The following is a 26,739-nucleotide window of genomic DNA, read 5'->3' as shown; positions in this document are numbered from 1 at the left end:
CTGATCTTTTATCTCAGCTATCTGCCTGTTTGCTGTGGGGAGCACTTACCCCACACCCAGCACGGGGCCTGGCAGGCCGTGGAGGTGGCTCACGTTTGTTAAGTTCATAGGTCTGTTCTATTGCTTCTCGTTGCAAGCACCACACATCAACTCTGGCTGACCTACACCAACAAGACATGTTTCTGAAAGCGTGCATGGTAGCTTTCTACAAGAAAGAAAAAGCTAAAGAACGCAGCTCAGAGAGGGCAGGAGTGGCAAGGGTCCCCAGGGGTTCAGGTGTCAGGACTCTCCTGCAGGGATATGGGGGCAGGTCTGGGGAGGAGGAGCAGGTTGGCCTGGGTTTCCAGTACTCCGTCCTCCTGGGCATCCTGAAAGAGCAAGGCACCTGAATCAACACAGGCAATGTGGCTGTACCTAGGGGAAGAAGTGGGACTCCTCAAGGGGAGTTGTCCAAAGGAGGAGAAGGGATGGTAGGTGGTCACCACACATTAAGTGTCCCCTACAGTGACTTCTGTTTCTTGTGCAGATGCCTCCAAGATGTAGCTCTCCCGCTGTGGGGCCGCCTCCGCTACCACAGAAATCACTGGAAACCAGGTAGGGGTCCTGACCATGTTCCCAGAGCTGCTGTGCACTCAGCCCACCCTTGGGGCTCCTGCGTGGCAGGGATTGGCCGTACATGGTGAGCACAGCCACAGGTCCTAGGCACACCTGCCCTTCCACTGAGCAGTGCTCCAGGCCCTGCTCCAGTGGCCACACTGTGGCCGTGGAACGGTCACAAACGTGCCTACCTCCCCTAGCCACGGATGAGCTTCCCTTCCCATGGGCTAAGGGTCTGGGTCATTGTCACTGAGAAAAGACCTGGCCAGGGGTTGGAGCCTCAAAGGAGAGGTGGCTGTAGGTCATCTGTGCCCATCAGGGATTCCTCAGAGCTGAGAGCATCCCATGTTGTAGGTCTCATTTTCAACAGTCCCCTCTTGAAAGTCCTTCCTGCTCTTAGGAGTCCCAGAGCCCTGTGACAGTCCAGCTTCTCAGGGAGAGCCATTTCTCCTACAGGGAGGTTGGTTCTGTTGCTTTGGGGAAGCTTCACATGGCAATGAGCTTATAATGGGCTGGCCTATGGGGTCACCTGGCTGCCACTGGTCTAGTTCCCTCTAAAATGAACCTATTTCTAGCTTCCTAGGTCAACAATTTAGAACATGCTTCCAGGTTAGGCCCCATGTAATGGAGATACAGAGGCTCCAGTGCCAAAAGCAGGGTGTCATTCACTGAGGGCTTCTGGGGAGATTGGCCGTATGTGTGATGAAAGTTTCCCCAGAATGGTGCTGAGACTCCAGCACCTACGTTCTGAACCCCACTTTCTGTAGGGCCATTTTCTCCCTCAGCTTTTAGCCCTAGAGAAAAATGCCAGTGTCAAAGACTGCAATTGGTAGTCACTTTGCACAATAAGAAATTTAGTTTATGTATGAGTTCACTTAAGAAAAAGTCAACAGTGATTAACTCACACTGACCAGACTCACAGGAGACCAATGTACTAAGAGATTTTGCTTTACTCATATAAACTGAGAAGCATCACTGCCAAGGAGACTTATAAGGTAACTCTTAGGACCCCTGGTGGCGTGGTCTCTTCTCTATACAATTTGTGCCCTTCTCTGCAAAATAACATCTGAAAAAGCAAATTCCGCTGAGCAGACTGGTCAGGACAGAGCTGGAGCAAAGGCTTGGAAGATCCTAGCAGGTGATGCTCTGGAGCTGTGGCTGGCTGATGTGCTCACCTCCACTGTAATGTGGCACAGCTCCTTCCTCCCAGGGATATGTCTTAGACTCACAGATGAGGCCGTATCGGCACCTCTCCTGTCTTTTGACTCTGCAGAGTCTTCTTTCTGACTATAGACCAGTTAGTTCCCATTGATGTAATAGAATTGAGTGTGTTCTGTATTTTCAAGGAATGTCAAGGCCTTTTGATTTGGATTTAAATGATGCTCTCATGCCCTCAACAACACATTGTCTGACCAGGCTATCCCGAGATGGGCCTGTCTCCTGTGTAGTGGTTGTGATGAGAGAGTGACTTTTTCCTGACTCCTGACCTTGACCCTAAACCCACTTAACAGACTACTAGTAAAACGCTTGGTATGTCCTCTGCATGAATGACACACCACCTTGTCCAGTAACTGTGTCTTTGTTCGCTTTCTTTTGTGTTTTTCCAGAGCTCAGAAAAAACTCTCATGTAGCCTAGAAGACTTAAGAAGTGAACCTGTGGACAAGGTCAGCCTTTTGTAACTCCTGAGTTACTTATCCAGCAGTGCTGGGACACACAGGTCCCACCTTGTAGAGGCCTCTCTGAAGCTGATGGGGAGGCAGGAATTACATGAACATTCTGAGAAAACCAGTCAGGTCTGGCCCAAGGCATCCCAGAGGGAGGCCAAGGCATGCTACAGGGAGTTGATGGACAAGATGCAGAGGTGAGCACAGGCAGGTTTTGGGAAATGGTGGGGAGCAGGAGGATGTAAGTTAAGAGCCTGAGTCAGATCAAGCCATCAAGGTCTTGAGTCCTGGGCCTCTGTTGCAGGGATTTTGAATGAGGAAGTAATGTGGATAAAGTTGATGAGCCAGGAGTGAGTTATGGGATAATTTAGGAGATTGGAGAGGAAGCTTTTTTAAGAGTCTAGAGAGATGTGAGGAGGGCTTTGTGCCCCTTATTCGAGTCTAGCCCTTGACCATGTGGGTGTCCCGGGTGCTGGAGGGTAGATCACAGGTACTCAGGCATGGTCACTGGAGACCAGGCACCTTTCTGGAGCCCTGCTGTGTTCAATCCCTTAGTCTGAGCAATGTACCAGCGCTGGTAATTACAAAGGACACCCCTGAAGACTGACGCTGGCAAGAGCCACGGGGCCCATTCAGTGGCTCTGGCCCTGTGGTCCTCTCCCTGGTCAGATTGCTGGCAACTACCCGGAACATCTGTCCACAGGTTGGACAGTGACCTGTGTTTCCTCCGTGGATGGTGATTACCTAACAGAAAGATGGGGAGGGAGGGAATGAGCCTTGCAGCTGGAAGCAAACAGGTGGTCCTGAGCTGTCATTTGTGACTAACACTGGTCTCTCTCTCTCTGCACATGGTTGAAACCCTTCTTGCTGCTGCTCAGTGTGTCAATGGGAACCAGCTCTCCCCTGGGGTGGAAGCCAAGGTACGATAACTGCCCCGATTGTGCACTCGTGGTTGTCTGCTGGAGTTTTCACGGAGCAGCTTACAGCTTTGTGCCTGGGAAATAGGTGAATCATAAGGGATAAGAGCACAGGAGGAAAGACAACGCTTCCTTTCCCGTTTCTGGCTCACGTGCACCGTGTAGTGTGATTTCATCTCATTGTCTGTGGGATGGGATTTCTTATTGTCTCCTCCATTTTACAGGCTCAGGAAAGCTCATCTTTTACCTTGTGGATCTGATTGCTGGGAAGGGGAAGCTTAGGGTTCCCACATACAGCCAGAGGAGCAGGACAGCTCTCATCCTTTCTGTGCTCACATGTCAGGGCTAAACACGGGCACACTCAGCCACCGGGGCATCCCCTAATGTTGACGTCTGGCCCTCGCTTTCTGTGCTGGAGAGCTCATCACATCTTTCCCAGCCCTAGTAGATACACCTTCAGGACTTCCCTAGAGCGTGTGCCTGCTGATCCTGGCTCTCCCTCTGGAGCCCCTGGAATGAACCAGCCTCCTCTGCTCCTGACTGCTCCTCATGCCCTTCTCTGAGCTGAACATCCTCTTCTCCAGTGTGTGGATCACAAGCCTTTAAAGTTCCCATTCATCCTCCTTAGGGTCAGCACCGGTTTCTCCGGCTTGTGCCCTGGACCAGACGTGAGCGCGATGTTCTTGATGGGGTCTGATCTAGAGACTGTGCTCCTACAGCCTACTGTCTCTCCAGGCCCCGGGCACGTGATATTTCGTGTGCCTGTGCTTATCTGCTGTCCTGGCATGCTCAGCCTGAGGCAGGAGTTGTTCCCCATTGAGAAACAATAAAACAGGTTGTGGGAGGCTGAAGGGAAAGCGCTTTGTCTGAGTCCGTCTGACACAAAGCCTGTGTTCTCGCCGCCTCCAGTGCGCTGCCTCTCTGTTCTAACGTGAGGCAGCTGGGGTTTCCATTCCCCCACAACCAGCCGCATACTTCTGTTCCTTCTGGGTCCTGCCCTGACCTTTACCTTTTCCAGCAGTGAGTCCTTCCTTCCTACCTGTCGTTCTTGGCTAAACAGAGCTGAGACCCCTTTCTGTCACCCTTGATTCTTTCTGTTGTCTTATAGGCCAGGGACACGCATGCTTGGGTTAGGTTCTGTCCTCTATCCCAACCAGCTTCTGTCCCCTTTCCCATCCAGCGAGCACCCCAGACAGCCCACATCGGTGGCCTCAGTGGTCTCTTCCCTATCTTTGAGGGGGGTCGTGCATGGGTGATGATGCAACTGGAAATCTGGTTTTGAGAGCCCTTCCCCACTCCTCTGTTTCCTGTGTCATGGGGAACCTGGAGTCACAGATCCCTAAACCTTTCAAATATTGCCTTCCCCACACTCAGTGCTTCCGGCTTTAACTGTGCATCAGAGTAATCTGAAACGCTTGTTAAAAATACAGACACTTGGGGCGCCTGGGTGGCTCAGTGGGTTGAAGCCTCTGCCTTCAGCTCGGGTCAAGGTCCCAGGGTCCTGGGATCGAGCCCCGAATCTGGCTCTCTGCTCAGCGGGGAGCCTGCTTCCCTCTCTCTCTGTCTCTGCCTGCCTCTCTGCCTACTTGTGACCTCTGTCTGTCAAATAAATAATAAATAAATAAATCTTAAAAAAAAAAAATATAGACACTTGGGACCTGGGTGGCTCAGTCGGTTGAGCATCTGCCTTCAGCTTAGGTCCTGATCCCAGGGTCCTAGGGTCGAGTCCTGCATGGAGCTTCCTGCTCAGCAGGGAGCCTGCTTTTCTCTCTGCCTGCTGCTCCCCCTGCTTGTGCTCTCTCTCTCTCTCTGACAATAAATAAATAAAATCTTAAAAAAAAAATACCACCACTTGGTGTGTGCTCCCAGAGGGGTAGATTCACAGGACCAGGTGCGACCTGGGAACTCTGTCTTTGCAGGTGTTCCCAGTGACTCTGAGGCAGCTGGTGCAGGGACTGACATTTGTAAACTGTTGATCTGACCAGGTCCAGTGTCTGCCTCGTGGGTTGTCATGAGCTTAAAAGTCATGCAGTCTCCCCATCTGATTATTTCCGCTTCACCAGCTGGTTCTTTCAGACTTCCTTGGAAGTATAGTCTTCTTTTTTTCCCCCACATCTCTCCTTTCCGAGCCTGTTCATAGGGATTAGTAGTCCGCGTTCACAGGGGTTAGTAGTCCATGTTCAGTGAAGGAATTGGATTTCAGACAATTTCAGGGATGCGTATTTTATAAGCACACTGAATTCAGAAATTCGTTGGATACCTGGCTTTTAACTAAATGAAACTTCAAGAGATGTCTCAGTCATTAAAGTCTCCATTACTTCTCTAACTTGTCTATTTGGAAATCAGAACTTTTATATTACTTTTCTTCTGGGCCCCATCAAGTTATCCACAGTCAATTTCCTTGGTAAAGGAAAATGGAATGAATTTTCTCTTTATTCAAATGCATTTTCTCTCTTTATTCAGATGCATTCCACTGGGTTTCCCTTAGGTTTGTGGCTTTAGGGGCCATTATGTCCTTTTCCTTAAAAAAAAAATTGCAGTGTAGTTAACAGTGTTATACTAGTTTCAGGTGTACAACATAGTGATTCAGTAATTCTGTATGTCACTCGTGCTTTTCGTGATAACTGCACTCTTAACCCCATCACCTATTTCACCCGTCCCCACCCACCTCCCCTCTGGTGACCATCCGTTTATTTTCTGTAGTGAAAATCCTGTTTTTTGTTCTCTTTTTCACTTGGTTCATTTGTTTTATTTCTTAAATTCCACATAGGAGTGAAATCCTATGATAATTTGTTTTTCTCTGGCTGCATTGTGCCCATCCTGACCAGCTAAGTGCAGTTCTTTGCCCTTTATGTGATCTTGTTTTGGGTACCCTTTGTGTGGCTAGGGTGTGTGCACAGGCCATTGCACTGGGGCTGAGTCTTGTGCAGACCAGGGTCCTAAGTTCCTAAGGGAATGGGTGGTGTGTCACCCCCAGGCGTGTTTGCTCTTGTCACCTCCCCAGTGTGTACGTCCCTTCTCACTTTGTCTTAACCTGGTGTTTTTCAAGATAACTGTTACTGTAACATATAAATGTAACTTACATATGATGTATTACATAAATATATATAACAAAGTAGTAGTTGTACCCTTTACTAGAATTTGGGTTTGTTAATTCGAAGTGCCCAAGGGATCATTGGTGTCTGTTAATTCATGGCGAGTCCGATCATCCCGCCAAAGGGCAAAGCCCCCCTTTGGAAGACACTTCCACTTCCTGTTTAGGGTCAGTTGCAAACAGCCCCGGATTTGGGCCTGACTTTGTCCCTGTCTCATTGTGTGGCCCTTGGGCAAGTTTCTTTCTCAGAACTCAGGTCCCTTCTCCTGGACTAAGTGATCTTAGCAAGGTGTTTGAGTTGGGCTAAGTGACATGTGGCTCTTGGAAAGCTGAGTTGTCTGTGCATCCAAACATTTCCTAACTGGGTTTGAGTCTGAGGCCATAAAGTTGCTTGAACACGTCTCTCTCTGTCCTTCCAACAGGACAGACCTTTCCTGGTGGAGCACAAATACCCCACATTACCTGGGAAGATTTCAGGAGCTACGCCCAATGGAGAGGCTGCCAAGTCGACTCCCACTGCCTCGCAGCCCGACCCCGCAGGGAGCAGCCTGCTGCGGCTGAGTGAGTGTCCAGGCCCCAGGGGTGGCGGCCACACTGTCGGTTATTGCAAAAGTCCCGCGCCCACTGCCACAGCCCACAGTTGGGGGATGGTCAGGTGGGTGGACAGGAAAAGGTGTCCTTCTCGGTGGCCTCCCTGGTAGAGACCATGGCTCCCTGTCTGGGTACGTTATTTCCTCTGGTAAGCCCTGTAGAGCACCAGAAACCCAGGCTGTGAGCCCACTCTTTCTTTCCACAGTCACTCCACTCCCATTTGCCCTCTTCCAGTCCTCCTCTCTTGGCCCTCCGTGTCTTTCCCATCATTCCTCTGTTCCTTCCCTCTTAGACCCCTGAGTGTATCCTTCCTGTCCCACCCTCCCTCCTCCTTTGTCATCCTGATCTCTCCCCGTCTCTGCCTTCCTCTTGTAGCTTCCCTATTACCAGTAAGATGATATTATGGGCTCTTCCAAGGGAAAGTGTTTCCTTAGGGAAATGGAGTGCCCAGTGGGCAAGGATATCCATCCACAGGTGCCCTTTTGGTGCTTAGGACCTGGAATCGTGGAGGTCTTCACTGCTTTTCACGCAGAGTAGGCCATCTTTCCTCAACAACAACAGGTCAATGGAGTGTAGGAGGGAACATTCTGGTCCCTGCAGAGCCCTCCCTCCTCTCCTCCTCATCCCTGTAAGTTCCCTGAGCTAGCCCGTGGGTTGGCTTCTGCCCTTGGCCAGTTCCGCCTCTGGCTGCAGGAACTCCAGACAAGCTCTTGAAATAGTCTGTCCTGGTAACCCTGAGACTCTGGACTCGCAACAGCTTCAGGGCATTTTAGACTGATCTGAGGGAGCCCTGGCGCCCACATGGGGGCTGCATGTGCACCAGTGTGTCAGCCCCTGCCGCTCTCCCTCCCTCTCCCTACCCATGTGTGGCTGCCTCGGCCTGCCAGGGAGTGGCCCCGGGAGTATTTGATCCCCTCACGTTAGGCGTCCTCTCAATGCACTGACCCTGGGGGCCAGGTTCAGTCACTGTTCCCACCCTTCTTTTCTCATGGGATTATTTTTCTTTCTGTTTGAGTTTTTCTCTCTTGCTCGATGACTCTTCTGTTTATTTCTTTGCTTCCCTGTAACTCTGTTGGGCTGGACTTTGGCCTCTCTTGCTTCTTCATGTGGCTTCTCTGCTTCTTGATTGGCTGGAGATCGTGGCCGGAGTGTCAGTGCCCCAGTATTAGGTACTGTACCCTTCCAGGTGAGGTGGAGAGTGAGATGCCCTTGTGTCCCTCCCCTGACACCCTCCCTTCTGGAACATTCAGCCACGTCCCCTCCTGCCTGCAGCCCTGCATCTCCCTTGGGGGAAGGAGGAAGCTCCTTGTTGGAGTTACCCGCCAGTACTTGGACCCCCCAAACCTTTAGCACTTGAAGACATTAGCTCACCCTGGTTTGGAACACTAACCTGGCCAGTTCTTCTCAGAGAGAGAGAGCCTGGAGTGTGCCTGAGGCCCCACTGGTTTCTGAGAAGGAGGTGTGACATTCTGCCCAGCAGGCAGAGCAGACTCTTCCCCAGCCCCACTGAAGGATGGCCCTGGCCTGGGGACAAGGTTTTGAAGGTCATGTTCCTTTCTGTCCTTCACACACCATTCCATTCTTTCCATCTCAGGAGACACAGAAAGTGGTTGGGACGACACCGCCATGGCCAACGATCTCTCATCCACGTCCTCGGGCACTGACTCAAGCCCCCAGTCTCCCCTGACCCCAGATGGTAAACGGAGCCCCAAAGGCATCAGGAAGTTCTGGGGAAAGTAAGTTGGTGGTGATCATAATTACATTGCTTAGAATCAAAATTCTTCTAGAACGGGCAAAGAACCGCATAGCCCCCTGTTTAATTAAATGTTGGAACAGCAATAGAAACAGAAAGGCCGTTAGAGGGAAGAATTGGAGTTTTGTTTGAGGGCGCAGAGGAGGAGAACAGTAAATGTAACTGTTGCCTTACCTGTCCTTTGTTCCCAGCATCACTCCCTCCCGCGAACCCCAAGCACATTCTCTGCAGATTACACCACATGTACTTTGGGAGAGACAATGCATGAGACCAACTTCTTCCTTCCAAGGGGTCAGTCTGTGTCTGAAGAAGGACTTGCTGGCCCCGGGCAGAAACGGGCTTCCTCCCCTGCATTACTCCTCACTTGGACCCCACAGGGTGTGCCCCAAATCCCAGAGGCAGAATGAGAATCGAGGCTTGGGTCTGGGGAGCTGTCACAGGCCATGATCCTTGATCTCCGGGAGGCCCTGGGCAGCAGTGCCATGGAGAGTCCGGGGTCCAGCTGACATGGCCCTGCATAGGGACTGGTGCCTGCGTGCCCCCAGCTGCCCCCTGACACTCTCCACGGACTCCTCTCCACACAGGATCCGAAGAACTCAGTCCGGGAACTTCAACACCGATGCCCCAGGGATGGCGGAGTTTCGACGAGGTGGGCTCCGGGCAACTGCAGGGCCGAGGCTCTCTAGGACCAGAGACCCCAAGGGTCAGAAATGGTAAGGCTCCCTCCAGTCCATCAACAGAGAACTGTGAGGTCTTGGCCAGGGGGCCGAATGCTGCCAAGACAGAAGGCAGAGCTTCTCCCCGTTTCCCACTTGGCGCGAGCAGACGTTGTTCATGCTTTACAGACACACAAGAGGCTCCCTCCAAGCCGCCATGAGTGCTGGGCCCTCAGCAGCTCTGCATGTGTGTGATTCATTCGCCTCAGGGCCTTGGTGTGCGGGATTGAGAAACTCTGGGGCAACCTTTGGGGCACAGATTATGGAACCACAGACCCGACTTGGAATGTCCGCTCAGCCACTCCTAGCGGCGAGCCTTAAAGCAAGTTCTGTCACTTCTCTGCGCCTCAGTTTCCTCATTTGTGAAGTGAGGAATCAAAGGAAGTTTATTAAAGTTCTTAGGAGGATCACATCACTGCTGCCCATCTAACCTAAGCATCAGCAGTCTCACGGGTCGACCTCCTCCGGTAAACGTGAGAAAGGGCATTGTCCCCCGTCACCCAAGCAGGCCGCATTGCCATTATGCCTCCTAAGACAAGGCCCCAAGCTTTGCTGAAGGGTGTTAGCTAAAGGGGGTGGCAGACAGTGTGTGCCACGGGAACTACCTGGGAACTTTTGCAGGAGTGTCCCATCATGCCCAAACAAAAAAGCGTGAAAACAAACTAAACTTTCTTAGTTTGTCCTGGCTGTGCTGGGGTTCCTCCAGTTCCTGGCTTGACCTGGATGGCCCTGATAGACACTCTCCAGTGAGTAGCTCTGCCCCCTTTCCTTAGACCTCCCTCAGGCCTGCCCAGGCAAAACAGTACTCCGGGGCTTTAGGAAAATCCCTTTCCATATCCTCTGATCCCCTGTTCCCATCAGACAGTTTCTACAAAATATTATCTCCAGTAACTATCTCCTGAAATCTGAGTTACTCAGCCAAGGTCAGGCTTCTGAGCACCTTCCTCAGGATTGCATTGTGACACTTTAAATCTAACCCAACAGTGAAAAGTAATGTTTAACTCTCCTATTTAATTCCTCTGGGATTGCCATCTACCCGTGCCAGGAGCGGGTAGTAAGTAAGAAGTGCACAACTCAAATACCAATCCTCAGAAACAGTACAATCGAGATGAGAGAAGCACGTTTCCCTAAAGCAGCCTATTGTTGGTGGACCTGGCCCCCAGGCCCCCACTGCCCTGAGAAAGGGAACCCACGGACACACCCTTCTCTTCCCCACCCGGCCAGCCCCAGCTTTCTAGACTTTCCCGGTTGGGGTTGGCTTGGGTGTGAGACACGGGCCTCCCCAGATCCACTTGCGCTTTGTTGGGTGTTGGTCAGCGGACGTGTTCTCCAGGTGCCGTGCAGGAAGATGTGAGGGTGTGTGCACTTCTGTACCTGCCCGCTCAGGACCGAGGCATTAGTGTTACAGGTGTTAAATGCTCCGTGAGTGGTAGCTTTTGGATGCAAGAGAAGGCAGAGACCCATTCAGAGCCAGTAAAAAAGTGAGCCAAAGAAAGCTTATATATTCCATAAGAGCGCTCTAATTTCCTAGCAGTTTTTTAAATTTAGATGCAAATGTTTCTGATTTTTCAGAGATGAAGAAAGTCTACAGTCAGCTTGCATGATTAACCTCAGCTCCAATTCTGGCGATTTCTTTAGCGTTGATTCACTGGCAGGAGAACTTTCTCTAAGACCCTTCAGCATTTTTCCTCAATGCAGGACCGCACAGTTAGGAGGCCTGTTTACCTTCTGTCAGCCATTTCAGGATGGGGTAACCAAAGTCAGGAACTTCTCTGCTGAAGGAAAAACTGCATTTCCAGCCACAGGGCTGCTTGGTGTGAATGTTTTTGTGCTTTGTTAACCATAACAAGGATGAGAAAGGGGAAGAGAAGGATGCCCTGAGGAGATCGCTGCATTTATGCTAACCGTGCTTGTGGTAAGACCTTGCATTCACTGGTGGAAAAGAAAGGCCTTTCTTACTTGTCAGCAGAAATTTGATATAAACTAATGGCTTCTGGTATTTATAGATGTTTAGGTATAGCCTTAAAAAGTCTCGTCACTGGGGGCGCCTGCGTGGCTCAGTCGGTTAAACGTCTGCTTCAGCTCAGGTCATGATCTCAGGGTCCTGGGATTGAGCCCCCAATCGGGCTCCCTGCTTAGCAGAGAGTCAGCTTCTCCCTCTGCCCCTCCCTTCCATGCTTTCTCTCTCTGTGTCAAATAAATAAGATAATAAATAAATAAGATAAAATCTTAAAAAAAAAAAAAGTCTCATCACCAATATCCCTGTAGGAAAAGTACTTGGTTAGAGAAGGTCTCCAGCCCCAGTCTCTTTTTTTTATTCTAATGTAATATTTATTTTTAAAATAATCATATTTGTGGGGCACCTGGGTGGTTAAGCTTCTGCCTTTGGCTCTGGTCATGATTCCAGGGTCCTAGGATCGAGCCCCACATCAGACTCCCTGCTCAGCAGGAAGTCTGCTTCTCCCTCTCCCACTCCCCCTGCTTGTGTTCCCTCTCTCGCTGTGTCTCTCTCTGTCAAATAAATAAATAAATAATCTTTTAAAAAATTACACCAAAATAATAGTATTTGATAATGACATTTCCTAGGACTCCTCTCTGAGGTTATAGAAGAATAAATTTTATTATGCTTTTTCTTCTCTCCTATAAAGTTTTCCTGATTTATATTCCAGTCAGCACTGCTGCGCAGAGTGCCTGTCACACTCACAAAAAATTACATTTTATTGTTAATTTAGTTTGCAGATGTTTGTCATTTTACTTTTTGTGAATTGTCTGCATTTTTTGCCCATTTTTGTTACTGTCTGTCTTACAGACTTCTGTCTGCTCTCCGTGTATTAAGACATGAAGCTATGTCTAGTAATGGTGATAAATTGTGTTTTACGCTTGTTGCAGAACTTTATTTTGTGACACTTCGACATATGGAATTTTTATGTTTATATATAATGAAGTTCATGAACTTTTCTTTTGTGGTTTTCTTCATATTTAATTTTTTTCAATGATTTTTTCTTAAGCTGTGTCTGAATCCTCTGTTTGGGGATTTATTTTGGTATGTGGTGAGAGGTATTTCTGTTTTTCCAAGAGAAAGCAGCAGTGTATAATGTTGAAGTCAGGCGGACTCGATCCTAGGGCTGGATCTCATCTCCATGCAGCGATGATTCCTGAGCTGGCCTCCTGAGTCTGCTGCCCTTCGGGACTGTAGCTTTATGAGGGGCTCTGGTCAGACTCTCTTCCTGCCTTTCTCCCGTATTCATGGCATCAGGTGTACCCTCAACGTGAGCAAGTCTAAGCTTCAGGGTCCTTTGCTTGCATCCAGGTGTCTTCTAGGATGTGGAGAGAGTCTCATCAATGTGCCGACAAAGCCATGTGTTTTGCAAAACTTTTTCAAGTCAGGTATTTTAATCCAAGCAGTTTTTGACTGCTGACTGTTCACTGCAGACTTCCCTCCATCTACACACTGCCTTCTGTCAGATGATACTGGAGCACCGTGGGCATTTGGGGGATCTTGCCAAGGGGGGAGGGGAGTTGAGTTCCGGGTTTCCATTTAGCTTGGATTTGTTGGGGTGTGCATCCGTGGTGTGTGGTCACTTCATGTTTGGTTGACTAGCTGTCCTCTAAAAATCACTCCCAGGATTCGTGCCACCTCCCAGTGTGCCCATCTGTCCGGCGCTCTGACACAGAGATGCAGAGCTGACGGTCACGTCCCATTGTGAACGTGTCCTTTGGCTCTCGCTATCAGAAGTCTGGGGCAGTAGAAAAGAAACATTTCAAATGTATAAAACCAGAAGCTGTTCTGTGAAAACTTTTCCCAGTCATTAGGGCTGCGAAATCCCAGGCAGGGGCTTTGATTCCCGTGGATGCTTCGTCAAAACGGAAGTTCTCCCTAGTCAGAAGTGCACTGACTGATGACGTGTATACAATCATAAATGCACCATGTGCTCTCCCTCATTCATGGGGATGGAGCATCTGATAATCTCTTACATCATTTTAACCACGATTTGGGAAGATGTTTTGGAACATGTCAGTAAAGCAAGTGGTTTGGCTGTTCCTGAAAGGTACCTTCTCTATCCTCTCTGAATTGCTTCGTTGCCTGTTCAACGATAGCCCTTGGGAGACCCCAAAACTGAGAGAACCTAGCGGGGGCAGGCAGGTGGAGAAGCAGGGTCTGCTGTTGTGGGAACAACACAGGTGGAGGAGGGTGGAGACCGTTTACAAAGGACATGGGAATTCTGTCGAAGATGAGCACCAGAGCTCTCTTGAAAAGGTGTACAAGAGTGAGGTTTTCAAATTATGATCTCAGAAATACATTTTCCATTCAGAACTGAAATACCCCTCTGATATATTAAATATGTATTTTTACCAATTTCCAGAGGTAAGAAATGGAGTGAAATCAAAAGCTAATAGAATGTGAAATAAAAGCGAGAAAAAGAACATTTGAAACTGAAAGTGTTCTGACATTAAGACAAACTGGAGTGTCTGAGTAACACAGTCAGTTAAGTGCCTGCCTCTGGCTCAGGTCATGACCTCAGGGTGCTGGGATCAAGCCCCGCATCGGGCTCTGTGCTTAGTGGAGAGTCTGCTTCTCCCTCTTCCTCCATCCCCCCAACTCATTCTCTCTCTTTTTCTCTCTCTCTCCCTCTCTCCCTCCCTGCCTCCCTCCCTCAAATAAATGAATCTTAAAAACAAAAGAGTAGACAAACAATAAGAGACTTTTAACTATAGGAAATAAACAGGTTGCTGGAGGGGAAATGGGGGGAATGGGGTAACTGGGTGATGGACATTAAAGAGGGCATGGGATGTAATGAGCACTGGGTGTTATAGACGACAGATGAATCACTGGACTCTACCTCTGACACTAATAATAACATGTTAATTGCTTGATTAAAAAAAAACCCAATGTCTCAAAAAAAAAAAAGAATAAATAAAAAAATTCCAGATCAGACCAAAAGCAGTAATTCATTAAAAGCAAAAGATAAATTCCAAACAAAAATACTGAATAGGAAAAAAAAATAGTGAATAGGTTCCTAGATTATTATTTTTATAAAGTGAATCATATTAAACACACTGGAAAAAGCTGAAAATTTTGTGATTTAACATGATAGAATACGTTGACAAAGATAACAAACTCAAAGATATTTCTGGATTTTGTGATGTTTATCAGTTTGATTAAACTTGTAATATTTTGTGATTTCTCATTCTAAATGAATTATTTGTCCCTAATTCCATATTCAGATTTTGTACTTTTCTTAAAGCGGTCCCTCCAAATTTTGCAAGTTCTAGGTCTCCCAGAACCTGGAACTCATTATTGCAAGTGGCCAGCACTTACCCCAGGACACCTAGAATCATGCTTTCTTTTTCTTTTCTTTTTTTTAAATATTGAATTTTTTTTATTTTTAATCAATTTTTACTATTCTAGTCACTTAACATTTTATTCACTTATTTTTTAGTTTAAATGCAATTAATTAATATATAATGTATTATTGGTTTCAGAGGTAGAGGTCAGTGTTAGAACCATGCTTTCTTGTTGTTCTGGTCTTTTAACTCTTTTACCTTAAGAATAACTCAACCAGGCATTCCCAAACAAATTTTTAAAAAGATTTTATTTATTTATTTCAGAGTGAGAGACAGAGCGAGTATGCAAAAGCCAGGGCGGGGGGGGGGGGGCAGTGTGTGTGAGGGTCAGAGAGGGAGGGAGAAACAAAATCCCCACTGAGCAGGGAATCTGATGCAGGGCTTGATCCCAGGATGCTGGGATCATGACCTGAGCTGAAGGTAGATGCTTAACCCACTGAGCCACCAAGGCACCCCCCCGCCCCAACAAAAACAATTTTTTAACTAGCATGTTAGGGGTACTTTGTTGGAAGGAACCTTATAGATTATCTAGTTTTCTACATTCCATAAATCCTGGTTGGTTTTTCTTCAAATGAACATAAAGTTGCTTTGCCTGCCTCCCCCACCCCAGACTCCATGGAGGCTTCAAGTGTGCCATTATATTCACACTTAAATGAAAAATTGATGTCTTTAAGAACTGATGGCTTTGTAATTCCCCGTCATCCTGTCTGGGAACATGATCTAGCCCTTGACTTATTCATGACTTGATGTTGCTCAGTTGAGGGTAATTGTCACCACCTCCCCCTGCTCTGCACCCATCCCCCCACACACATACATCTAACTTGGGCATTGCTTGAGAAAGCAGCTCCTAGATGTTTTATAATTCTGGTTGCCATGAATCAGATTTTTAAAATTTTTCAACAAAAATGTTAGTATATGTGCTACTGATTTTGTAAGTCATATAAATATGACTTGCGTGTTTTATAAGGAGCCCCCTTACTGGACTCATTTGGGTTCTCCAGGTGGGGCAGGCCCATCATCCGAAAACAGTGGCTGTCTTTTACTCTTTATCTTCTATCCTTCTTCTCCCTTCTTATACTGGCTGCACTCTCAGACCCGTGTTCTTAGTCCTGATTAAAAATACTCTTTATTGACTTTAATGTGAATGTCTCTAGTGTCTCACTAATAAGGCATTAGCTGTTTAGAAGGGTTTTTTTTTGTTTTGTTTTGTTTTAATGTTAGAGAACTGACCCCCTTTTCCTAGTTTTCTAAGCATTTCCCTAAAGACAGTGTTGGCCCATAAAAATCTGATTATCCTCATAATGGGGCACTTTTCTGGGCTTGTGGCTCGTGTGCCTCGTTAGTGGACGGATGACCCACATACATGGCCTCCTGAGGACTGTATGCCTGGCTTGTGCTCACATTCCCTGCAGACTCAAAGCTCACACCAGGTGTTAACCACAGGGAACTCTGGAGTCCACTAAAGATGAGTGTTGTCATGGAATTTCGTGCAGCTCGATCCCATGATTGGGATTATTTAAAACACAGTTGCCTTTTCTCTGAGGCTCTGCTGCGCCCAGATGCAGCCTCAGGCTCTCCCGCTAACAAGGCCCTGCATTCTCTTGCCCCCCCAGTGACGCCAGCGCCCCCTTCGCCCAATGGAGCACGGAGCGCGTGTGCGCGTGGCTGGAGGACTTCGGCCTGGGCCAGTACGTGATCTTCGCCCGGCAGTGGGTGACTTCTGGCCACACTTTACTGTCAGCTACCCCTCAGGACATGGAAAAGGTAAGAGCTGAGCCCCGGGAAGGAGGTTCCCCTTTGTCCTCAAACCAGCATCTGGGGCGGTGAGGCCCCCACTCTTCCTTCCTGCCCTTACACACACACACACACACACACACACGGTGGGTGGCAGGGGAGGAGGCCGAGATGTTCTCTGTGACTGCATGTCGATTGCAGGGCACTGTGCCAGCATCTGCTGCCACACACACCCCCATCTGCCTGGGGGACTATCTCTTCCCAGACATGGCGCCCTCCAAGGGTCAAGCTGCCAGCCGGAAGTTCACGTCTGTCTGCATCTTTCAATTTCAGGAGTTGGGGATTAAGCAGCCTCTGCACAGGAAGAAGCTGATTTTGGCCGTGAAAGCCATCAACACCAAGCAGGAGGAGAAGTCGGCCCTGCTGGACCACATCTGGGTGACACGTAAGGACAGGCAGTATGCGTGCATGTCCCTGGCAGCTCCCGAGGGTAAACAGCATATGCTGGGAATGCATGCCTCCAGGACTGGCTGTCCTTGGGAAAGGCAGATGGGGGAGTGAGTTCCTTACGGGGAATCCAGATGGACCTGCAAGATGATTATTTGTTGCTTTTTACCTGCATTCGAAGTCTCCCATTCTTATGAGCCCAAGCACACCTGTTTCTTCTGGTTTCTGTAGGTTGGCTTGACGATATTGGCTTACCACAATACAAAGACCAGTTCCATGAGTCCAGAGTCGATGGGCGAATGCTACAGTACCTAACTGTGGTAAGGATTTTCCCTTTCAGGGTTTCCATGGTCTCTGCGAGCACTCAGCCCAGGTATCCCCCTGGTGCTTATTCTAAACTTGCTTCCACCTCGTCCCTCTTTCCTTAAGGTCTTTAAATAGTATTGTTGGTCACACAAGAGGTCCAGGGTAGCACAACCATTGAGCTAAGAGAAGCTGCTGGGGTGTCCATTGTGCACTTTCTAACATGCGGTAGACTTGTCTGTGTGTGATCTGGGAAGGAATCTGAAGGGTCTCGGTCACCTTGGAAACTCTGGCTTATCAACCAAAACTTTTCTCTTCCAGAATGATCTCCTCTTCTTAAAAGTCACCAGCCAACTGCATCATCTCAGCATCAAATGTGCCATTCATGTGCTTCATGTCAACAAGTTCAACCCCCACTGCCTGCACCGGCGGCCAGCTGACGAGGTGAGGACAGGACCGTACTTATCCAGGGACCTAGCCTGGTAGCCCTGTGTCCGGACACCTGCAAGGTTAGGTGTGACAAAACAAGAATGGCCTCAGAACAACATGGCTGCCTTCTGAACCACGTTGCTTGGGATTCTTTGCCTTTCTACTGCTTAATGGTGCCCCAGACACCCCCTGTCGCCTGCATTTTGTGCCCCACAACAGACACTGGGCCTCTAAGTTCCCACTACTCTCAGGGAGACCTGTGTTCTGGGCCAGAGGCGGTAACGACAAGTCTTTAAAGCCATGGCAGTGACCAAAGATGATGAGCCAGTGGTGCAAAGGAGAAGGAGGGGAAAGCAACATGGGGTCGAAGTGGACAGAGGGGAGAAGAGCCCCTCAGGAACCAGACATTTCCAATCTCTCTACTTGTAGCTACACAGTTAGCTGACCTCTAGTCCCAGGTGCACAGGGGCTGGTGAGCAGGTTTTGCTAGAGAAGAGTGAGCCTAGGTAAACACTGCAGCCCGTGTCCTGGAGAAGTGCCTGGTCATATTCCGCAGGCCACAGAGCTCTTGTTGCACCCCAAAGCTAAAGGCTTGTCCATCACAGCCCATCTCCTGTACTCCTGGGAACTGAGTGTACCCGTGCTGTAAGAGTAACTCCTCTTCCTGAGGGACCAAAAACTCCTACCTCCGCCTTCCGTCTCATGTTTTCCCTATTCAGCAAATAAGTTTTGAATGCCTTCTGTGTGTCAGGCACAGTGCTGAGCATTTTGAAGCCTAAGATGCCACTTAGGTTTAAGTGTCCTAAAACATTTGGCTGCACCCAGGAGATCTTTTGTCTATAAGACACGTGACTCGTAAATGATAGTCCTCTTTCAAGTTCTGTTGAGTCACTGAATGAATGACTCTGTGCCTTCATTTACTAGTCCCAACCAGAGAATTAGGGAGTCACAATTAGGGTTCTGGAATCAGAGATTTCAGTGTGGAAGCTCTTGCAAGATTCTGTGAGAACTGTCCCTCTTGGAAACCAGGAAGGCTCTTGGGCGGCTGGGCCGGCTGCCTAGCTCCGTGGGCATGAGGGCTGTCTTCTTTTTTTTTTTTAACTTAAAGCTTTTTTTTTTTTTTTTAAGATTTTATTCATTTATTTGACAGAGGTCACAAGTAGGCAGAGAGGCAGGCACGGGGGGGGGCGCGGTTTGGAGGAAGAAGGCTCCCTGCTGAGCAGAGAGCCCGAAGCGGGGCTCGATCCCAGGACCCTGAGATCATGACCTGAGCCGAAGGCAGAGGCTCAACCCACTGAGCCACCCAGGCGCCCCATGAGGGCTGTCTTCTGGTCAGGCATCTGAGGCAGGCTTATTCACAGGAGCTGGTCCCACAGGGGGCCGCAGGTAGGGCCTGTTAGACCTAACTTTCTTCCTCTCCCTCTTGCAGAGTAACCTTTCTCCTTCAGAAGTTGTGCAGTGGTCCAACCACAGGGTGATGGAGTGGTTGCGATCCGTGGACCTGGCGGAGTACGCACCCAACCTTCGTGGGAGTGGTGTCCATGGAGGCCTCATCGTGAGTAGCTCTTTAGACTAGCCCACCTGCTTCAGTGTAAACTGGGGTAGTCAGAACCCGGTTTTTTCACGGCTAGACATAAATCCTAGTAAAAATAATGACAGCCCTTGCATCAGTTGAAATCTCAGAATATTTGATAATTTGCAGTTGGGAATGAATATACTTCATGGAAACAAGATGGTTTCTGGAAAGGACTTCCGGAGCAACAGATCCAGAGGGATCCAGGACAAGTGGGTTGTATCAGTCAGGCCTTAACACAGCATCTCCGTCTGTGCCTGGAGGAACGCGGTGGCTGGGGAGTGAGGGGTTGGCCACCGCAGTGTAACTTCCTGCTTGCCACAATATGGTCGTGATTGTCCCTCAGATCTGTCAAGTGGTAAAGCCAATGGGGCAGTGAAGGAGGGGTGGTTTGGACGTCCTCCAGAGCAGAGCGGACCCAGGAAGATAGTCTTATCCAAGAAGCAGCTGCGCTCTGCTGTTCTGTGAAATTGAGGCTGTCAGCCGCCCAGTGTGTTAGTGCCTACTCCGAGCCGGGCCCTATGCCGGACAAACAAGGGAGGAGCATACAGGATGAGTGGATGAGCTTCAGCCCCTCCCTGGAGACACCCCCAGCCCATGAGGGCCTGTTTCTCCATGTTCCCTTCTAGAGCCATCTATAGTCCTCGCTGGGCGGCTCTGTCTGTGTTTGTTTCTTAGATCCTGGAGCCACGCTTCACTGGGGACACCCTAGCTATGCTTCTCAATATTCCACCACAAAAAACGCTCCTAAGACGCCACCTGACCACCAAATTCAATGCCCTGATTGGTCCCGAGGCTGAGCAGGAAAAGCGAGAGAAAATGGCTTCACCAGCGTACACACCACTGACCACCACAGCCAAAGTCCGGGTGAGTTGCCGGGCCCTTGAGGGACCTGCCTTCTAGCACTCGTGTTGTATTGCAGCAGGCCGGGTGCCCGGAGCCAAACTGGCAGGGGCCCTGGGGCACACGGGTAAGGAGGCTCTCTCAGGTCCTGTCCTCTGAGCTTTGGTCTCCTCGTCTGTTTCATTTGTTCATTTCCTGCTGTACCCAAGTCCAAGGAAGAGAGTAGAGTTTTCTGTGCACACACACCATGTCCAGGAAGCATCTGCTCTCAGCCAGCTAGTGCTTGTTCTCAATCCCAGGGATGCCTTGACTCATCTTGCAAGCAGATGAGTTCATGATTCTGCGTTCCGTTCAGTCAGGCTCATCTCTGGGCCAGTGTCATGGCCAGGGGTGCAGGGAGGTGTCTTCCTTAGAACTGTCCTGCCAGCACAGTGCTCTGATGGCCTTGTGCTGGGAACATGGCCCGTACGCAGCTGTCCAGGGGTCCCAAGGTCATACAAGCACCAGCAGCACACCCTGGGGCTCTCTGAATCCCACAGAGCCTGTGAGAAACTGCCTGAGCCACACTGTCCTCAGACCATGTCCTCCTCAGACTGCAGGCCTGCACCTCTGGAGGGCATGTCCCCAGCAGCACGGTGATGCCCAGGTCTAGCTACAGTTCATGCATGGACTGCCGTCTCCAAGGGAGCAGGGCCACACATGTGTCTGGGGGAGACCATCAGATAGGGTGCCACAGGAAGCTAGAACAAGCAGGAGGGGCTGCCTAGGGCTGTCCAGTGCGGCCTCCCCAGGGCACGAGGCACTGCAAGCCATAGAGGCTGCCTCTGTGTGAGGCACTTCCTCCAGTTCCCCCTGGGGAAGGTAGAAGGTCAGTCGTGGGCCAGCAGGACTTGAGTCTCTCAAGTCACACAGTCTTGGAGGAGTAAGATTCTCTCTCCTTGCTCAAGATTATTTACCTGCTGGCCTCTCCCTAGCCAGGAGCTCTGCTTTGTTGAGAATTTTTCCAGAAGTTGTTTAGCTTCTTCCTTTCCTCCTGATATTGTGAGTCCTGTCTGCACCCTGACTTGATAATCCCCTTCTCCTGATCATGCATTTATTGTGTTTTAGCCAAGGAAACTAGGATTTTCGCATTTTGGAAACATAAGAAAAAAGAAATTCGATGAGTCGACGGACTACATTTGCCCCATGGAGCCCACTGATGGTGCTGGTGACAGTCACAGGGCCTACAGTGGCTACCGGGGCCTCAGCCCCCTCGATGGCCCTGAACTGGATGGGCTGGACCAGGTGGGACAGATTCGCTGATGGCCTTGTTACGGCCCTGTCTGTGCACCCTGAGAGCTTCACCGTAACATCGCGTGTGTCCCCACCGAGCTGCACCTCACCCCCCACCGCATGCATGCCTCACAGAGAACATTCCGGCTGCTGTGTACCCCCGGCCAGTGTCTCTCAGAACTCTGGGGGGTGGCCAGGGTAATGGAGTGGCACTTTTGCTAAGGGGCCCGGCTTTGGGGACTCTTGCCAAAATGGACTCGGGAGGAAAGACACAAAGATACTTGTACATTTGTAGTAACTCTTAGTGGCCATCTTCAGCAGTGGTGGAAACACACGACCCTGGACACGGGTCCAGAGACCACGGATGATCCCCAGAGGCTCGGCTCTTGGGCCGCTCTGCTGGGCTTCCATTGGGGGGCAGTGTCAAGTGCCTTAGGCCTGTGGCCACAGAGTCGTGGCTGAGACCCCAGGGACAGCAGTGACTGCATCACTGTGTTGTGCCTTACCCACATGGGTGGTCGCTTCTTTCTGGTAATAAAGACAGTATTTATGTAGAAAGCCAATAGCACTGCATATCTTTAACCTCACTGGGTGGGGAAGAGAGCTGGGCAAAACTGGAGATGGAGTCCTGTGACAGCAGGTGGCCCTGAGCCAGTCCTTGGCCAGGGGCCCACTTGGCATCTGCCAGGTGTCATGGACAAGGGGCTGAAGCACGGAGGGACCCCATGTCCTTCAGAGGAGGTGTGGGGCCTCTTCGTTTCAGGCTCCACCTCCCTCTGTGAAGCCGTGGGGAAGCTGGTGCTCAGTGACCGTTGGTCATCTGTCATACAGACCCCAGAGTCGGTTTCCGTTTCAGCGACGTGAACCTCCTGGGGGGCAGAGGGAGTACAAGAAAACGGCCCCGTGGAAGTTGCCTCTGTTCTTCTGTGTGGTTTGTCAGCCTCTCTGCTGTTGACCTGGCTGGGCCCTTAACCGTCGCGGGGGCTGTTCCGTCTGTTGGCAGAATGGGAACAGTCCTGCCTCCTGATTTAGAGGCTGGCTAGCTGATGATGGCTCTTCCAGATGGGCCTTGTCTGGACATATCTTGCCAGTCTGGGTTCCTGCTCATGAGATTCCGGTTTCCCCGGGGCAGGGTTTGGCCTGCTGGGTCCCCCGGGCCTCATCTGCAGGGTAATAGCTGCCTCGTAACCGTCTGGCGGGTAGGAGCAGGGCTTGCTGGCCCCCTTCAGGACACTCTGATTCTGTCCCAGATGCTGGCAGCGCTCTGATTTGCTTCTTAAACTACCAGCAGCCCCAGGGACAGCTGGTAACCCCAGACCATGACCTCCTGAGCCTCCCTGAAGTCAGCCAGTGAGAATAGGATAAGGTCTCTAGTTGGCATGGCTGGTGCTTGATCCCAGTACCTGGGACACTGAACAGCAGGTGCTCCTCAGGACTGGTCACTGGACATGGCTGTCATTGAGCTGGCTTTGTCCCTGATTTCCTAGAGTGTCCTGGGGAGAGTGTCTCTGCATGCACCTGTTTTCAAACCCTGCATGGAATTAGTATCACTGCATTTCTGTGCAGCCCCAAGCAAGGCCTGTGTCCCTTTGTGGACCTGTTTTTCACACCTGGAAAATGTGGGATGATATTTGAAGCCCTCAGAGGATGCTTCTAATGCTTGAATGTCTACATAGGCTTAGGGAAGAGGGAGCAGACCAGCATTACCTGAGGGTAGGAGGGGAGGCGAGGAAGAGGGAGGCTCCCAGCAGCTCCCCAAGGATGCCCAGATCTCTACTGGGGCATTGGCACATGGGGCCCTGTTGTCCCTGGAAATTGTTGGTTTATTCAGTACGCTGAGGCCTTCAGCCCTGCGCATGTGTGGGTGCCCGTGTCCCGTGTCTCTTGCACCCTCAGTGTTGGTGCCAGGACAGGCCTTGGGAGAGTGTGCACATGACTGCGTGGGATACTGGAAGCTCTGGCCTTCCCAGGGACACAGACAGCATGTGCCCTGCCCAGCTGTCACTCCTCAGGGCCTGGGCCCCCTCCTTGCCCACTCCCCCAGGACAGGACTTGCATGCCGTCCCTGTGATCACAAGCGGACTCTGTCCACATGTGCTGACCAGGCTGCTGCCCGTTTTACAGATGGCCCCTTCGGAAGGCGCTGTGACGCAGATAGGGCTCCTCTCCCAAGACATTCACCGCCTCACGGTAGGATTCTGACCTTCTCTCCACAGTAGGCCAGGTGCCATTGTGGCCCCATGAGTCTGACATTGTGATACCCACGGCCGGAGACAACCCCCCCCCACACACCCCCAATCCCAAGTCTGTGTCCTAGCCTCTGCTAGGGATTCGAAGGGTGGTGCTGAGCACCGTGGCCGGAGCTGGAGCCAGAGCTGGTCTGCTGCTGGGCCTTGAGCTGCTAGGGGCCCTAAGGAGGGTCACGGGCCAGGAGCCAAAATCAGCTAAAGCATGGCAAGTCTCAGTCTTCTTCCCAGGCTCCGAGCTAGTGAGTTCATCTGAGAACCAAGATGCTTAGCAGTTCTGGGTCACCTGCTTCCTCAGCCCGATGCCTGGGCCTCCTCTCTGACCTGGTGCGCATCGCACTGTGCTCTCTGTCCGTGAGACACACGCATTTCATGCCATGCCTCCGACTTCACGGATATCGTGGGCATGTAGACACATCCTGTCATCCTCATGGGGACAGACTATCACGAAGGGACAGAATGGTGTCAGAGAAAGAAGCCATTTTGGAGTAAGGCCAATCTGGTTCAAAGTGCTGCTCTGCCTCTTACTAATTCTGGGACTCCAGGCGAGTCATTCTCTCTCCGAGCCCCAGCTTAGTTACCTGTGAAGCGGGGCACTTAGAGACAGGTGAGAACTGGCAATAAAAGACCAGCCACAGAGAAGATTTGCAGTGTGGAGGCCTTGTACCTTCCAGTTCCCATTACTTCTGGATGGTCCCATCACAGCCCACTGGCTGTGGCATCTGTCCACGTTGAGGCCCCCATCACTGTCCTTCGCTCACTGATCTGTTGAGGGACACTAAGAAGGCCGTATCCAAGGACAATATGGAAATGGGGGGGGGGGACTCCCTGAATTGAAATGGGATCATTTTTATTCTTTTTTTTTTTCCCTTGGCTCACACACGGAAGTGAATGCACCCAACCTTGCCCTCATCACCACTAATAGGCCTTGGGTGGTCTCGAAACTGTAGCTTCACCTTCACTAAGATATGAGTGCTGGTGCAGTCTGTTCTGATTCCGTATGTGGGGTCCCTGGTACCCTGTGTACTTAGAGGGTGCCAGTGTCAGGACCACACCCAGTGTCCCACTGCTTCCCATGCAGCTGCCGCAGGGCAGCCTTGACCAAAACCCTATTCAACTGCCCCTTGGGCTGTGTCCTTTCAGACTCTGCTGAGCCAGGACCAGCTGCTGAACGACTCTCACCTGGCCGCTCCCGGCTCTGAGGACTGGAGATGACGTTCTTCGTGGCCGAGAGCCCAGAGAGGCACGTGTGGGCGTCTCAAGTCTTTGTGTCAAGGGGGAGCTGGCATGGCCACCTGCAAAGCCCAGCCAGGCTAGCAGGACACCTGGGACGTGCGTACTGACAGGAGTGAGCAGAGCGGTGAACGGATGTCTGGGAGATGGTCCTGGGGGCCCTGTGTTTTCAGCCGTGCTGTGCTCTTCACCGTAGCTTTTATACCTTTTGTACTTTTATACGTGGACTGCACCCCACTTCTGTGGGGAGGGTGGTGAGATGTCGGCACAGACTCAATGGCTCATGCTCTTCCTGGTGACTTTTGGGAGGTTCTTAACACCAAAGGGGAAAGGCAAGGAGTTCATAAAAGCTCTGCTGGAAGAAAATTCTGGAAAAAATATTCTGACTGTCCTGTAGTGTCTGAGCTCACTGAAATGACAGGGAGTCCCTCCTGGCTGTTTCCACATGGTGGGGGGTGGGAGGTGGGGGTACTTCCCTTCACAGGGCCAGGTGAGCACCGGGAAGGAGCAGTGGGACTCCTCCCGTGGCGGCCCTGACTGCCCTCCTCCTACCCTCCTCTGCAACAGGGTGTCAGGTTGTCAGTGCTGCTGGGCTGCCTCAGGTCTGAGCAGAGGTGTCTGCAACATGCACATAAGCACAGGGGCACCCTCACCTTAGCTGACCAGCAAGCGCAGGCTCCCAAGTGCTGGTGTCTGATCAAACAGCTCACCCTAGTGGACGGTCCTGACACACCCCAAACGTTTCCACTAGCCCTGGCCACCTCCCCACATAGCCTGTTCCCTGTGGTTTCTCCCACCTTAGGGAGAGGCCCCACGTGCCCCCAGCCATACTCTTCCTCCCTGTGACAGCTCAGGCCTCCCCTCTGCTTTCCAGAGCTGGTCTCCTCCTTGGTCCACCTCCTCCCCAGTTGGTCCTCTCCAGAAGTTCTCTCCCCTGTCCCAGAGTGGCCTTCCCAAAGCACTGTGTTCATCCCGTTACTTTCTGCTAAGAACTCCTGAGTTCCAGAATCGAAAGGAGTTCAAAAGCCTTAGCCAGCCCCCACATCCCTTCTGAATCTTCAGCCTCACAAACTCACTCTGTAGCCTGTGCCATTGCCTTTCCCTCACTGTGAGATGTTTCCCCCTGGTCCCCTTCACAAGGCTGAGCTCAGAGCCAGCAAGCCACTGCTTCTTTCAGGAAGCCTTCACTGATGCGTTGGCATTTCCTGCAACCCACTGTGCTGTCAGTCCTTGAGCCAGAGCCCTCCTGGCTCCCCCTGTTGTGTGTCTTTCTCCCTTCCCATAGCCATGCTCAGCACAAACGTTCTGAGCACTCTCCCGTACAGACCAGAGCAAGAGCCGGCCCTGGACCCCACACCGCTTGGGGACTGCACACGTGCTGTGATGCCGTGCTCCATCCACTTGCCCCTTCGTACGTGTGGGTTAAGCATGTTCCATGCCAGACTGAGAAGGGCTGGGGATCTAGGCACGAATGTCAAGGTGTTTGTCTGAGGGTGCTGATGGTCTAGTGGGGGAGACACCTCTTTCAAACACGGGTGTGCTGAAAGGTACAGCTGCTCCGATAGAAACTAGTTGTCCTTTTTAGTAGAGGGCTGGAGCAGCGATGGGAAAGGCTTCAAGGAAGTGGTGCTACTTGGATTTCAGAGATTCCGGTTCCCCAAGTGTGCCAGAGGGGAAAGGGCTGGTAAGATCTGTGTTAGAGAGGAGTACAAGGGTGAGCTCGTACTCCTCATACTGCGCCCATTGAAGAATCTTCTCCAAGTGGGAATCCGCTGAGGGTGTACTGAACACACACATGGGTGAAGGCTCCTAGCCTCTACCCCGTAAGCCCCCCACCCACCACACCCCTACCTGCCTTCTGTGAGACCGTCCCTAGGCAGGGCACAGCTGCACTTTGGTGAGTTCTCTAGAGCTGTCTTACCCTCTCCTGTACCCCTCACACACAGACACACACACACCCCCAGTGTCACTCATTGCAAC

At 50.8% G+C, this 26,739-nt stretch overlaps 1 protein-coding gene across 12 annotated transcripts in view; it reads left to right on the top strand.

Annotated features, from left to right (window-relative positions):
- PPFIBP2 (PPFIA binding protein 2) overlaps positions 1-25,171 on the top strand; it is a gene marked incomplete at its 5' end in the record, with an annotated part of 146,600 nt that extends 121,429 nt beyond the window's left edge. For 7 of the 12 annotated variants that reach the window (XM_080817004.1, XM_080817006.1, XM_080817007.1 and 4 more), the window contains 13 exons: positions 527-594; positions 2,205-2,262; positions 3,141-3,182; positions 6,696-6,834; positions 8,459-8,600; positions 9,202-9,330; positions 16,293-16,443; positions 16,747-16,858; positions 17,092-17,180; positions 17,485-17,607; positions 19,022-19,147; positions 19,844-20,032; positions 21,116-21,841. In XM_080817004.1, the coding sequence (XP_080673130.1) occupies positions 527-594; positions 2,205-2,262; positions 3,141-3,182; positions 6,696-6,834; positions 8,459-8,600; positions 9,202-9,330; positions 16,293-16,443; positions 16,747-16,858; positions 17,092-17,180; positions 17,485-17,607; positions 19,022-19,147; positions 19,844-20,032; positions 21,116-21,310 (1,563 nt within the window). In that variant the 3' untranslated portion in view covers positions 21,311-21,841. Of the gene's footprint in view, positions 1-526; positions 595-2,204; positions 2,263-3,140; positions 3,183-6,695; positions 6,835-8,000; positions 8,034-8,458; positions 8,601-9,201; positions 9,331-16,292; positions 16,444-16,746; positions 16,859-17,091; positions 17,181-17,484; positions 17,608-19,021; positions 19,148-19,843; positions 20,033-21,115; positions 21,842-23,404; positions 23,471-24,669 lie in introns of those variants that run through there. The other 5 variants (XM_080817002.1, XM_080816998.1, XM_080817009.1 and 2 more) reach the window with 2 other exon arrangements.
- Between the last annotated feature and the right edge of the window lie 1,568 nt (positions 25,172-26,739).

This window comes from Martes martes (assembly GCF_963455335.1).
Source record: "Martes martes genome assembly, chromosome: 10".
NCBI lineage: Eukaryota > Metazoa > Chordata > Mammalia > Carnivora > Mustelidae > Martes > Martes martes.
This window is presented reverse-complemented; position numbering and strand designations above follow the sequence as displayed.